The sequence below is a fragment of the Nilaparvata lugens genome, chromosome 4, assembly GCF_014356525.2.
Source record: "Nilaparvata lugens isolate BPH chromosome 4, ASM1435652v1, whole genome shotgun sequence".
Taxonomy (NCBI): Eukaryota; Metazoa; Arthropoda; class Insecta; order Hemiptera; family Delphacidae; genus Nilaparvata; species Nilaparvata lugens.
In genome coordinates this window covers 55,454,311-55,469,054 of record NC_052507.1, presented here as the reverse complement: position 1 = coordinate 55,469,054, position 14,744 = coordinate 55,454,311, and the positions used below count along the sequence as shown (strand labels likewise).

The window sequence follows — 14,744 nt, the reverse complement described above, 5'->3', positions numbered from 1 at the left end:
AGTGGAACACATACTCTGTTGTTTTTTATTATCGTACTTCGAGGCTGAGAATATGAAATAAACTACAATTCAAAGTTTTTTAAAGATTCAAATTCAAATTCAAATTCAAATTCAAATTGTTTTATTCATAAAATATTACATATTCACAAAATATAAAAGTGTTATAAATTACATGAATAAATTCTCCCTGCCTGGATGATTTTATTTAGATAGGATTGAACTACACCATAATCAAACTCTTGCGCCTACTGCGTGCTAGAGGCTATTTAACAACCCCTCCCTCAGCTGAAAGACCTACAAAAAAGGCCAGGAGTGGAACTCACATAGGTCATGAGGACTAATCAGTCTTAAGAGACTGCTAAGCCTCACACTGGATTGCGAGAGACTAGGGGCAAGAAGAAGGGCTCTGTTAGCTGCAAGCAACCAGGTGATGAATGGGATGATAGTATAGGCAAAAACTCTTGATCTTGTGAAGGACACAGGTATTGGTTTGCCCAACTAACGTACTTGGGAACACAATAAGCTCCGGTTGACTTATGGGGTTCTTTCAACCTTTTTATCCTTGAATCCCTCCCTTCAAACATAACATCCCTGGATAGAGCCACTGGCACGGACTACATAGTTGCTCAAACCCTAGACTGAAAACTGTTATTAGGCTAATTTCTAATAAATTCATTTAGAGCCAAGAATAGCGGTAGGTCTACCTATAACCTATAGACCTAAAGGTCTTAAGCTCACACCAAAATTATTAGCAGAATGTTTATTTCTCCGTCCTCGAAGATTCTATTAGATTGAATATAACTTATCATACACATGATGATCATATGTGTTTGTCAGGTTCCGTTCAATCTGATAGAATTTATAAGGACAAAAAAAATAGATATTTTGTTAATAACTTTGGTGTAAATAACGCAGCTTAACTATCTATTTTGGTTTGAATCCAACTTTGCTTTGAATTTCATATTGTTGTGGCTTTGGCACTACTAGTAATGAACTTATTGGAGTTTTTATAGGCCAAAAGATAGGAAAACCTGGGGGCCCCAGGACGTTGCGCCGGTTTGCCTCAATGTAGCTACGCCACCGCCTAGAAAATGATCAAGTTAACTAATATTTTAGCAATCTTGACAGAGATAAGTGTATTCAAACTTTTCTAGTTATGGTAGTCATGCCAACCCCATTTTTCAGTGATTTATTTAGTTCCATGTTGAGCTTGTACAAGATATGTATAAGCTTACTAGGAATTGAAAAGGCAAAATAATATCGTATCTACTGTACTTTTAGCAAAATTACACAATAGAAAATTTTATTAGTGGGATATTGTATTATTACTGAGCACAAAATATTTTTTTCAAAGTTATCAACCAGATCGATTGATTGAGCAAGACAAACATTAATGTTTCTGTGCCTTTGCTGGTGAGATGTTTTTATTTCATTTTATGCCTTATTCCATAGTAATATCAAATAATAAAAAGACTTTGTTCTTTTTTGTTAGTAGTAATTTTATTTTGCTCTGTGAAAATCATAAGTTTGTTTTTTTCCTTTTCTCTTATTATATATATTTTTTAGTTTTAAATTACAGTATTTTATTATACTCAAGAGAAGGAACTTGTACTATAATATGTTGTATTTGTTTTGATGCAAAATAAAAATTATTTGGTTTGATTTGATTTGAATATCATAGGTACCACAAAAGTTCACTCAGAAGTTTGTTGTCAGAATAATACTAATACTTATATGCTATTAAACATATTATTATGTTATTCAACATGTAGGCCTAAGTGTAACATAAGTTTAGTATCCTCATGATAATTTTTCATTAATTTATGAATACTGTATCACTATTGACATTATTGGTTTCAAGGTCAAGAAACTCAAACATGAAAATTTAAAGTGTCGTCAACTACAGAATTTTATTATTTTTGTAAATATTTTTTTAGAAATAAATAGAATTCAAAATTTTTATAACAATAGGACAGTTGCAATTTCTCATCTTATTAGGAAAAACTATACGTAGTAGTTTAAAATTTAATTAATATGATCTGATTTTTTCAGCTTGGTCTATTTTCTAAAAGTAGGTACCGTACTGTAATAAATTTGTTTGTACTAAATAATTGAATAGACTTTTCTATTCGTTTTTTTTTCTAAAAAAACCAGAATATCCATTTGTGAACGTAATATTTCAATGTATTAATATTAGCCTAACCAACTTATTATAATATCATTTATTGATTTTATAAATTTAAATTTGACTATAACAAAGCTATAACGTTGAATTCCTTGTTCACAGATTAATGACAATGATCTGATAAAATATTAATGTAAAATAATTGTTATTGTCAAGCCTGACCCAGAAAAACAATTTAACAAAATCAAATTCATTACCATACCTCAATTGAAAAGAAGAAAATTGAAGTCATGTTGAAAAAGTTTAACTCTAATCGCTTTGCAGGTGAATTTAGTCTAGCAATAAGTGCAAAGAAACTGCTGGAGTCTAGAGAATGCAATCTTGATTTGTCTGGAGTATATTCTGTTTCAATCAGTGAACGATGTGATGATAGTAAAGTTAAATCTATAATGAATGCTTTAATGGATTCTCAAGTTAGAAGACTGGGATTATATAGATGCAATTTTTCAAATGAAGGAGCAAAGGTTTTAGCCAAAGATCTTCATTTAACAAATATTGCTATTCTGATCATCGACCATAACAACATCGACGGAAAAGATGCCACATACCTCTCTGATATTGTAAAACATACCAGATTAATATATCTTGATATCTCTTGGAATAATTTAGGTGATGAAGGTATGAAATATATTGCTGAAGGTTTGAAAAATAGTGAAGTTATTACTCTGTATGTAGGAAATAATGGTATCAGAAGTGATGGAATAAAATATTTGGCGGATGTTCTACCAAGTACCAATATCACTTATCTGGATCTCAATCAACATTATAATTGTACTGGCAACTTCAATGAGATAGGAGATGAAGGAGTTGAATGTCTATTTAAACAACTACAATATTCCAATGTCTCTTTTCTCAATTTAGAAAGCACCGGAATAACTAGCTATGGTGTGAAATGTTTATCAGAGCATTTGGAAAATACTTGTATAACTTCCCTTTTTCTGAAATTTAATGACCTGGATGATAATGCAACACAGTATTTGAGGGCAATCCTACCAAAAACTCTAATAACTTATATTACATACCCATATATTGATGAGATCACTCGTAGATATATGAATGAGTTCAACAGTATTCATTATCCATCACCAAATAAAACTAAAGAATCCAAGGTGAAATCCATTTTTCTTAAAATGGTAGCGCAAAACACCCAGACCCATGATTTGGAATTTATCATTCCTGAGATAATAGGAGATATAGATTTAGACGAATATGTCTACATAATAAAAGCATTGAGTGAAAAACCCATGTTAAGAGGGTATATTTTTGATTTGATCAGAGAGAACAATTGCAACCACTACCCTCAAATAATCAAGAAAGTCAACGAGTTTGTAACATCAATCCAAAAGAAATCAATTGAATTTATTGAGAAAATATTGCCAACTTTGATGGAATCCACAAGAAACAACTTCGTGAATATTGTGAGAGAATTTGAAAATGCAAATTTGAATGAAGTTGTGCAGCATCTACTTTTGCATAGGGTTTTGTTCTATGTGGATGAGGATGCAGAAATTCTGCATCCATTCATCTACAAGATGTTGAGTAAATATGAGATGCCATTGTATAATGAGCGAATCGAACCTAATAAAAAGGAGAAAATCATTGCTTTCTTCCAGATTCATAGGGAAATCGAGAGTGCAAACGAAATAATTGAATTATTAAAATCAAAATCTTGAGAAGCGATTGAAAAGGCCTACTACGTTTATTTTCTGATATTGGTAATTCTCTCACAGTTCTTTGTTAATTTATACATTATCAAATAGAAAGTGGAAATAGGCTATCCTAGTCAAATGAAGCCACATGTTTCTAGTATAATGGTCATGATTGTTGAGTTGAAGTTAAAATACCTTAAACTAAAACTATGAAGAGCAACCTGGAAAGCTAATTACTAATTTATTTCTATCAACTGTTCATTGATAAAGATTTATGTTGTTTGTGACTTTCATATTCTCTATAATTATATTATTATAAATGTTTCAATGTCAGACTATACTTGAATGACACATCATTCGATAATGATACTTTGTATTGGAAATCAACAATATCAAGCTCTGGTTCTGGTAGATTCGGTCTACCGTGTTAGTCCCGTTTTAGTCTGGGACTAAATTAGAGCAAGACTGAAAATCGAGTTTATGTGCCGCGGCGTAGACTGACTGAACCTGAATATATATTATTCTTGATGAATATGAACATTATTTCTAGACATTATTATATCTGTATATGATTAATAATAATAATAATAAAATAATTATGAATAACGATGTTTTCAATTCAATCAAGTACTCAATCATTGCATTTGTGCGGGTTCCATTTATTTTCTCTTAAAATTCTGTACTGTATGGAATTCATAAATCACATGACACCTTTCCATTTAAAAAAATAAGTTTGATTCAAAATAAAAATGGTGGATCAGAATTTCAAAACCACAGAAAAGTAGTTCTCTCAATTTAAATAGGATGACCAATCAAACCTATGGTCAAATTATCCTTTTAACAGAAATATTGAGCAGCTGCCAAGCATAGGCTACGCATCACTTAGTATAATTATTACCTAGCCTTAGGTTTTTATTACCACCTAGGTTCTAGGTAATAAAACATATAGTACAGAATTTGTCTAGCTTTAGATTTAATTATTATTATTTATTTTCTGTTACTGTATCTTTATTTCGTGTCATAGTTTTAGCATTAGATTACACATACAGGATCTCAAAAATAGGCTATATTTACTTATTTTCTTCTAGGCCTACATGATATTATTTTGTAAAATTGATTGTTGATTAATTGAGAAATTTTGTCTCATCGGCCTACAGAGATGAGGTAAAAGTATGGCAAACTCATGTACACCCATTATTCACGGTTTCCAATTCTCTTCATAAATTATATTGATCTCCCTCATCTAAACATTCAGCTATATTATACAACAATAGCCAATTCACTATAACTAGAATGCGTCAGCATTTTAGTGTTGTACTATAGGCAATAGGCCCTACCTTCCACGGTCCTCAGCGAGTGAGCAGGGACCGCATTGGGACTGTGGTGCGCAGGCGCAGTTCGATATCAACCGCTGTGACAGCAGATAAATTAATAAAAATCGCAATAAATTTTAAACTAACGTACACACAATTGGAAGCAAACACACCTAATCAGCATTTCAAACTGCAGGCCTATATTTTCTATTCCGTCAATCAATCACCCATGATATACGGGTAAAGGTGCTATTCAATCTCCATAAAATAATCAAAATAACAGGCTGGTAATGTCACTTCAAATGACAATAATTAACGTTCCATAGACGTGCGACTCGAATGTTCAAGTGTCATCAGCACTCCTAATATATAATGTCAATGCTTCTCATTCAACCGATGCTGAGTTTCTGACAGTTTAGAGTGAATCTCACTACTGTAAGCTACTCATTACAATCATCATAATTTGCGGAAGCAGTAAGCCTTTACATGTCAGCCCGTATAAATATTTGCATACTTCATGCAGGTCTTGTTGAAGAGTATATTTCGAATATATGTCTGGATAGAATATGGATTATGTAGGAACAATCATCAATGAGAGAAACATATTTATTGAATCAATTTCTCTATAATGAGATCCAAGATTCATAGGACAGCATATTATGTACCGTAGTCAGTTTTCCTTTTCCACCGTCTTCAATAATAAATAGGTGGATAAGATAATAGTTTTGATTCAAGTCATCTGCTCGGTATATGTTATAATATTAATTGTCTACATAAGTTTATATTACCAGGCTATCAATTCACCAGCAAACAAGTTGACAACGTTACGGAGTTGAAAAAGAATAGAGCTATCTGCTTTGTCCCATGATAGACTATTGACATAATTAATGAATGTTGTGTATTGAATGTTTGAAGCTCGTAGTTTAAGAAAATCAGCTCACAATTTTATATCACAACTCTCTAGTACGGTATACAATGTAGTTTGTATTTTTCAAAGATGTGGAGATCCATTATAGAACTATCCAAGATAATATTAGAAAACAGCAGTATCATTATTCTAATTATATTACCTAACACTGATAGGTCGCCTTCAGCAATACAGTACATCCTTGGGATATGAAATAGGTCTTGGTACATATGCAAATAATGAAAAATATAGTTGACTTTAGAAGTGGTAAAGTTTGAAATTGGCAAAATGAAATTATTCCACTGCTGTTCTGATACCTTCATCTGAACAAACTTTATATTTTCAAATCTTTAAAGATTCTGATACGAGTAATTGGTAGGTGGTAGGATGAAATAGTAGCTTGTTCACAAAATCATTTGGTTTGAGTTCACTGCCATGGTGTAGAAGAAATTTCCAAATGTGAATGATGCTTTCAGTATCTGTGAATAGAAAGAGTTTTTATCTTTTATGTTTCAATAATAGTGTAAGAGAGGAAATGGACCATATGTCCATATCCATCATCATTCATCAAACTCTAGTATTTACACACATAGCCTACATCAAGTCAATGCATGATATTACTGACAATTATTATTTGCACATTTTATTTCCAAATAAAATCCAAAAATAAAGTATTCTGTGTATTCAATATAATCAATCAGTGTTGATGCCAATAGCTAACAGATAGATTGATGCTAGTTCTATCTACAAATTTATTATGCTATATTATTCCTTGTTATATTGTTCAATGCCAGTGGGCTACTACCAGAGACAAGAAATATAGGTTATCTAGCTTTGATAAAAATATAGGTTATCTAAATAACCTAATACCTTAAATATAGGTTATTAGACTTATGCTTATCCTTTATCTATGCTTCTACTTTACTAGAATAACATTTCAAAAATTGTTTTTTATTAATCAATCTTATAAGTTTTTGATACTATATACAAGTAGCATTTTATTCATACTTTTGGGAAGAAGGAGATCTTTACGTCAATGTTCAACTTTGCTCCATCTATATTTAAAGCATCATATAGTTAATAAAATCAGTATATTTCATTACAATATCAAGGATAGGATACGTCCCATGAAGTAGGCCTATATTGAACAGGCCCATATGCACCATCTTTTGCATTTAAGGCTGTGCAAAGGCTAAAAATAAACTTTCTACTGGTGATATTTTCAAAAGTTTTTCGATTTTTATATCATCAAGCTATCAAAATGAAAAAGTTTTCTCAGGAAAACATATTTTTCCGATCATTACTTTTTGAGATATGAGCGCCTAAAGTTTAAATTTTTGGGACAGAACATTTCGAATCCGGTAAGAGATAAATCCATGAGAATTAGAGAATAAATTCTTCATGGTATTGTTGATTGAATAAAACATTTTTTTGAAAATATAAATTTATGACAAAGTTATTCAATTCACCAAAAATAACAACTGAAAGTTATTTTCGGTCATTTTTAGTAAATTGAATAACTTTCTCAGAAATATTGATACCGTATTTTCAGAAAATTTTTGTTTTATTCAATCAACAATACCATGAAGAATTCATCCTCCAAAACTCATAGATTTATCTCTTACCGAATTTGAAAGGTTCTGTCCCAAAAGTTTAAACTTTAGGCGCTATCATCTCAAAAAGTAATGATCGGAAAAAAATTGTTTTCCTGAGAAAACTTTTTCATTTTGATAGGTTGATAATACACAAATCGAAAAACTTTGAAAAATATCACCAGTAGAAAGTTAATTTTCAGCCTTTGCACAGCCTTAACTTAGATGGTGTGTCCGCCTAAGATTATTACACATTAGACTTATTGTAGCCTACTATTTATCATCTACCATGAGTCACCAGAAGCACTAGATAAAGACACATGAAAAAGACTACAGTTTCTACTTTTGAGTTACAATAAGAATGAATTTCAAAATTTCGTAAATTTTACTCACATTTTTCAAAGTTTCATAGTTGAGAACGTAGATACCGTATGGTTTCATTTGTATATCAGTATTGGCGAACCCGATCATAATATGCAGAGAGCTCTTGAACCACTTTGGCTTGTCGGTCCAAGCAACTTCAGAAAGGCACCGGCGAAATATGTCGTTCTGCAAAAATATGATTCAATAAAACATGACACAACTAAAATGAAATTTATCAAACATGTCGAAAATTAATAAAATTGATAGTATACTAAAACGATAGCATAGATTTAATCTATCATTTATTATCAAGAAACTAATAACAAATTCCACAGATAGGTGGTCCCAAATATAATTGATAGCAAAAAAGGAGAGTAAGTAGATTGAACCAGAAATGAGTGGATACAATAAAGAATTGCAGCTAGGAATCTTGAATACTCGAAGATTTTTCAACACGTCAACTTCGAATAATATAAAAAATGACAGGCTTTATTGCAGTTTCTTACAATAATTAAACAAAAACATTTAGCAACTTACAAATCAATGAATTGTACTGTATGTGACAAAGGGACAGAGAAATCACAAATTATTTAAAATTTCTATTGATTACCTGATTGATGATTCTCTGGCCAATGCCATAAATTAGAAGCAGGAGTAAGTTTGCTGAGAGAGTCGTTATAGCAAACATCACTTTTGTTTTCAGATCGACTGCCTGCAAAATCCCATCAGTCAATATATATTTGATTAATCCAATAAGACATGATGATACCGTATTCGAATGAAATTATTGAATACTAGCAGGTAACCCGTGCTTCGCAAGGGTCTAATATTAAAAATTTCACAAACTGCGAATACTTGACCTACTGAAATCTTGAAGAATTTAAAACAGTGCCGGGTGCTCTAGCCATCCTCGGTAAATCAAGAATCTACATGCAAAAATTATAGTAAATCAGTCCAGTAGTTTAGACGTGGTGATACGTCATTCGTGAATTTCCTATCCCGTACGTGTATAAGCCAATTATTTCCTTCTATTATAGATGATTGATAGTTGAATAGAATTTGGTCAATTGAAATTGCCTAAATCTAACATACAAATTAAGAATAATTTGATTCATATGAATTCATCGTGTAAGTACTCTAAGCTATTATAGTTAATTCTATAAAACATTCATATTCTTCAATATTATAAATATTATAGAGCTAAATACGTTCATTTTAATTTTATTCCACTCATTTTTCGTCAAAATTCATACAATTCATCCAATCCTATTAGGTACTATTCAGTACCGTATCTTTCTTGCAGTGTTTAAACCGATTTCAATTTACAGAAAAAGTAATATTACAAAAATCCTCCTACAGTATCATTCTTATGTAAGTATATCATATCAAATAAAAATCACATCAAATAAAAGTAGAATTACCTTTAACATGATAAAAATGCTTAATACGCTGTCGACACATACAATAAAGCTCAAGCTGAATATCCCATAGGTACAACTCTCTGCGCATTCCTTAAAGTTCCTGACAAAATTCAATAAAAGAGATTATTCAATAATTGTTTTTCATAAAATATTTATATTCCTACCGTATGTAGAAGAAATATGTAAGAATACTTTAATTATTAAGAAAATCTAATAAATCAATGTGTTGTCAAGACTGTCTTCATTTTCATTATTATTCCTCAGCTAATACAGTATTAATCCAGTGTGTTTGAATGCACTGGTTTGAAAGTGGAATTGAATGTAGAACATTATTTGTACCGTATTCAAATACAGAGTTTGGATCCAAAATCCATCTTCCTTCCATTAAAACTTTATTTCTCATACAAAACTGAAAAAACACATTTTATTGATGGGAATTAATGAGAAATTGTATTTGTTGGAACGTTAATGATATTAATAGTTCAACATTTTATTGTATGGTGGATTTGGAAATGAAATTTACAAAAACGCGAATGTTTATAAGGTTCACTTGTAAGATCGAGGTCTAGTACCCATGAGTTATAAATGCATAACTTATAAATTATTTGAATTTAAACGTAGCTCATATAACAATGTCTTGCATATCCAAGTGTATACGTGTATATTTAGTTGTATATTTATAAACAATCATTAGTATTACCCTTTTGCCTAAATAGATTCTTGCAATATAAAATGAAAAGCAGGCTAGGTACCTTTAAAATTCACGAGTCATTGTAAGGTATTATTGCGTAGCTATTGTATGCATATTATAGTAGACAAATCCTATTAATAATTATAGTTTTTTTTCATAAAATTGCAAAAAATCAATATCAATATTTCAATTTTTCAGCCCACCTGTTGAGTTTCTGATGACACCGCACAATACGGCCCATATCTCCTCTAAGGTCTTGCTTTTCTCTGCAATTATCCCCTCTATACACTTGTATATCACTCTCATCTGCAACACTCTGATCATCAACATAATCTTCATCATCAGGAAAATCATCCACCATATCCCTCAATAGCATATTGATCGTCTCAAAGTCAGCAATCACACGTTCAATGGCTAAGCATGTTGATACTTGCAGACAAAACCCTTCCATACCCATGATTAATAACAGTATTGCATGTAGGGTATAGATCAGAAGAAAAAACGTGTAGTTATCATACCCTTCCGGACACCAGTACACAAAAGGGGTAGGCCAGTCTTGGGTTTCATCGTTTGTATCTTCTGTGAGTTGCACCACCAGGTTTCTACTTAATATCCCTAAGAAAATAATAATTATAATCTTCAAAAACCCTTCACAAATCCCTCTCATATCGTCCCGTTTATTGTTGTAATAGTTTTCCAGCCTCCTCCATTTTTCATCTCTGCCATTAAGTTCATTTTCCGAAACCAGAAAATCGCTTTCAATCAGTTCCACCAATTTTAAAGGTTTTGAAGGCTTCAAACCTCGAATAGCGATCCAGGAAAATACGATGATGAGTAGTAGGTTTTCTTTGAGAGCGGTTAACAGTTTTTCCTGGCTGAGTTTTTCGTGGAAGATGACCAAACCGCTGTTGATTGAGCCCAGAGCGCCGATTATCATTATAGTGATAAAGGGAAGAGAATTTAGTGGTCTGTCATAGTGGACCAGGTTCATGAACTTTCGTAGCAGCAGAGTAGTTTCCATATCCTCCTGAAAACGTTAATAATTGTAGATACTGTAAGCCTATTAGGGATAGTACTCAAGAAATTCATTATTTCATTTCACCATAAACATATTACTTTATTATTATGTGAGAAATATAATGCCTATCTATTATGTAAAATGTAGCTTTATTCTTTCATTGGAAAGAGTTACCAGTAATTCTAGAGTTGAGAAATTTATTTTCTAAGTCATTTATTGAATCTAATGCACCATTTAATCTTTATTAAATCTATAGTTTCAATAAACTAATAAACTTACTTACTAATAAACGAATAACTTGGAAATTACAAAATTAATTTACTTCTAATATGCACAATCAGTTATACAATATGGTATACGGGCTTGGGGTGGGGCTTTGGATACACATTTCAAAAAGCTATTCATAATTCAAAAATATATAATTTAGAAACTATGCTAGGCAAGCCCAGACGTTATCCCACCTGTGATCTATTCAATGATTTTAAAGTGTTAACCGTTCGACAGCTCTACATAAAAAGCCTAATATTTTACATAAAAAACAATAAACATAAATTTAATAAGCGTGTAACCGGTTCCAACTTGAACTTACGCCCTACTAGAGACATATTTCAGCAAAATAGAATGGACTTAAATGTGAGTAGAAGACAATTTTCTTACGTCTCTCAGAGGCTGATAAATTTAATCCCGACTAAATTCATAGAAAATATGAGCGGTAGCAGAAAGCTCAGGAATGAAATTGAGGAAAGGATATGTGGGATTGACATTGAGGAGGAAATATTCTAGAGGCCAACTAATCCTTTCTTTAGAATATCATACATTTCTCGTTGCTCTTTTTTCCCATCTTTCCAAGACGCTTGTCACTGTTTTTGATTTTACTTAGACTTTCTTCATTTTTTCCCCACGTAAATCGGTTTTATTGAATTAATAGTATTTTTCTCCTTCAGTATTTCCTTGTAGTATTTTTAAAAATTTGGACTAAATTTAACTTTTGCCTTTATTTGTTACTTTACTGATGCTCAATTTGACTGGTTTTAGACTCAATTGTTAAAAATTTGACTGGTGACAGAGGTTTATTTATTTATTCATTTTTTATTTATTCTTTTTATGTTTTATAATTATTGTATAGATGTTTAGGTAATTCAGGAAATTATATTTTATTTGTTTTTTCAGGTTTTATTATTATTTCTTTTTGGTTTTTTACTATTGCTCTAATTCTGTTTGTGTGAAATTGCAAAAAGACTTTTTTTTTTTTTTTAGTTACGAAAATCAATTGACTGTCTCGTTCATATTATTATGTACAATAACAATAGGGTAGAACTTCAACCACAGCTGTTAAGCTACTGAAGTTCTTTTCTTTTTTTTCCTTCATGATACTGTTTCTTTATAATAACTGCAGTGTAAAAATATTTGTAAAATATGTCAGTGTTGTGAATAAATTTCAATTTCAATGGTCCATTAGAATAATGCCCTGGAAACCAAGCCTGAGGACAGTATCCTTTTATTTTACAATTTAAATAAAATGTTGATGATTAATTTACATTTAAAAGATATTTTGAAGTATTCGGAATCTTTAAAAAATAATGGAAAATTTCAATCTTTGGAAGTGATTTTAGAATTTATTATTTTAATGCAAAATATCTCACCTTCTCAATAGATGGACACGATAGCTTTAGTACAGCATCCTGATCTCATTGTTCCAATTACTTATTCAACCTTCCCCCAAGAGGTCTCCTTCAAGAAAGAACCCAACTTTCTACAATCCAATTTCCAGCTGATGAAAATATCACCCAAATCGACTCATCATTATTTGCAGGCCTAAAATTATTCACAATAATCAAAAACAAAAAATCATCTTGTTTTCTCTCTGCAATTATTTACACTGAATATAGACTCATAATTTTGCAAATTGTCGCCACTGAGAAATAACAATTCGGTAGTGAATTGTTGAGAGCAATTACTTATTGAACGAGTGTCTAGTATATAATTATATAGATTGAGAAAGCTTTTTTAGTTTGAGAAAGGGTGATAGCAATCTCTAACTGCAGCTATTATGCTATAAGATGGCTTTTAGGTTTTCTAGGGTCGTAATAATATTTATTAACTAAGTATTTCTAGTTCTAGTCTACATTCTAAGTTAATTGTTTCATGTATGAAGACAACCTTTGCATTTTGTTCACAACGGGCTTTTCCACTATCAACATTCTTCATGCAATATTTATATATTAAGCTGAAAGTAAGTACGAAGTACCTATGAATGATTGAGTACTTACCTCCAATAGGCTGGTCTGGTCGTTGAAACACGCAAAACGCATTTCTAGAGTTTATGCATTGTTGCCCATAAATATTATAATATTTATTCAAGTGTATTTAAAATAATATAGATCTATTGAATAATACAGCACAATTTTAGAATGAGTGCGAATTTATCAATAGTGTTGTTATGAGAATAGATTTCAAGTTTAAAATGATGATCCTAAATTTTTTTGTTTTTCTACATTTTTTCCCCCCGCTTACTCTTCAATTGACCTTCTAATACTTCAAAGGATTAAACCCATACTTGAATACATCCATCGTTTGACTGACTGATAATGCAGCACATTCTACTTCTATATGTGGCTTCAAGGGCATGTTTTTCACAAGTAGGTGCCTATTAATAATGTATTATTCTTCCATATTTGAGAATTGTAATGATTTAAACAATTTGAATTTTTTATCAATATTGAATAAGAGTTTGATGTAACTAAGTAGAAAATGTAAATACAACAAAATGTAGGTAGGCTACACACTGCAATGTGTAATCAGATTGCTCTTTCATTAAAAATTGTGTGTGCATGTCTGTAACGAACAACAATCGAATTTCCATCTAGTTGTTTACCTTTTGTCAATATTTGCAGTAGCAGAAGTGTTCGGGGTGATTTACAGCTTTTAATTTGGATTTTCGATTAATGATAATTATTAACAATCGAAATTGGCTACATCGAAATTCGTACGGTAATTGATCAAGAAATATTCATCTTTATTTGCATCATTCCTCTCTTTATTGCACTCTCACGTAAATGCATTATACAAATTATAATACAACCCATATAGATGCTATAGTACATGTGAGGTTCACTTCAAACTGCCAGTATTGGGCGAATGGGGAGCATTGATGTTATTCATAAGAAACGCGCACAGTTTCAGGTGAATGTTATTATAAATTTGTAACATCCCACAACACATCTCACTGATAACCGCAAAATATGGGCATAATCAGCGGGAAGAATACTTATTTGAAGTAAGGTTCAATTGACGTAAATGTACAACCAATAAGTATGAGCTAAGGCTATTGATCAAATTAATAAAATGATTATTATTTGAAGTAAGGTAGAGTCTAGGCCTACCACCATAAAAATCGAAGAAGGATGAAATAGTTATTTGTATATCTAGAGTGAAAAGTACGACTTTTTCTCCCTGTGGGAAAAAGTTTGAAGCCCGAGGCGAAGCCGAGGGCAGCTATTTTCCTGAGGGAGAAAAAGTATTTTTCGCTCGTGATGTACACAACATTTTTCCTCCATCTACATTTTTTTATATAAACTGCAAATAAAATCATTCTAATAACTTAC

At 31.3% G+C, this 14,744-nt stretch overlaps 2 protein-coding genes across 5 annotated transcripts; one reads left to right on the top strand and one right to left on the bottom strand.

The window, feature by feature from the left end:
- Positions 1–903: 903 nt before the first annotated feature.
- LOC111062179 lies at positions 904–4,440 on the top strand. The gene is made up of 2 exons (XM_022349909.2): positions 904–1,413; positions 2,288–4,440. Exon 2 carries the CDS (start codon positions 2,416–2,418, stop codon positions 3,856–3,858), a length of 1,443 nt encoding a protein of 480 aa, XP_022205601.2. The 5' UTR covers positions 904–1,413; positions 2,288–2,415; the 3' UTR covers positions 3,859–4,440.
- A 1,221-nt stretch (positions 4,441–5,661) lies between these two features.
- Positions 5,662–14,523, bottom strand: LOC111062280. 4 transcript variants are annotated; one of them, XM_039425907.1, is made up of 7 exons: positions 13,410–14,518; positions 12,783–12,954; positions 10,325–11,148; positions 9,431–9,530; positions 8,620–8,721; positions 8,040–8,195; positions 5,662–6,533 (listed from the first exon to the last, which is right to left on the bottom strand). In XM_039425907.1, exons 3-7 carry the CDS (start codon positions 11,140–11,142, stop codon positions 6,459–6,461), a joined length of 1,251 nt encoding a protein of 416 aa, XP_039281841.1. In that variant the 5' UTR covers positions 11,143–11,148; positions 12,783–12,954; positions 13,410–14,518; the 3' UTR covers positions 5,662–6,458. The 4 variants fall into 4 exon arrangements, with proteins under 4 accessions (XP_039281841.1, XP_039281843.1, XP_022205702.1 ...); XM_039425909.1 differs by having other exon boundaries at positions 10,325–11,145; XM_022350010.2 differs by lacking the exon at positions 12,783–12,954 and having other exon boundaries at positions 13,410–14,523.
- Between the last annotated feature and the right edge of the window lie 221 nt (positions 14,524–14,744).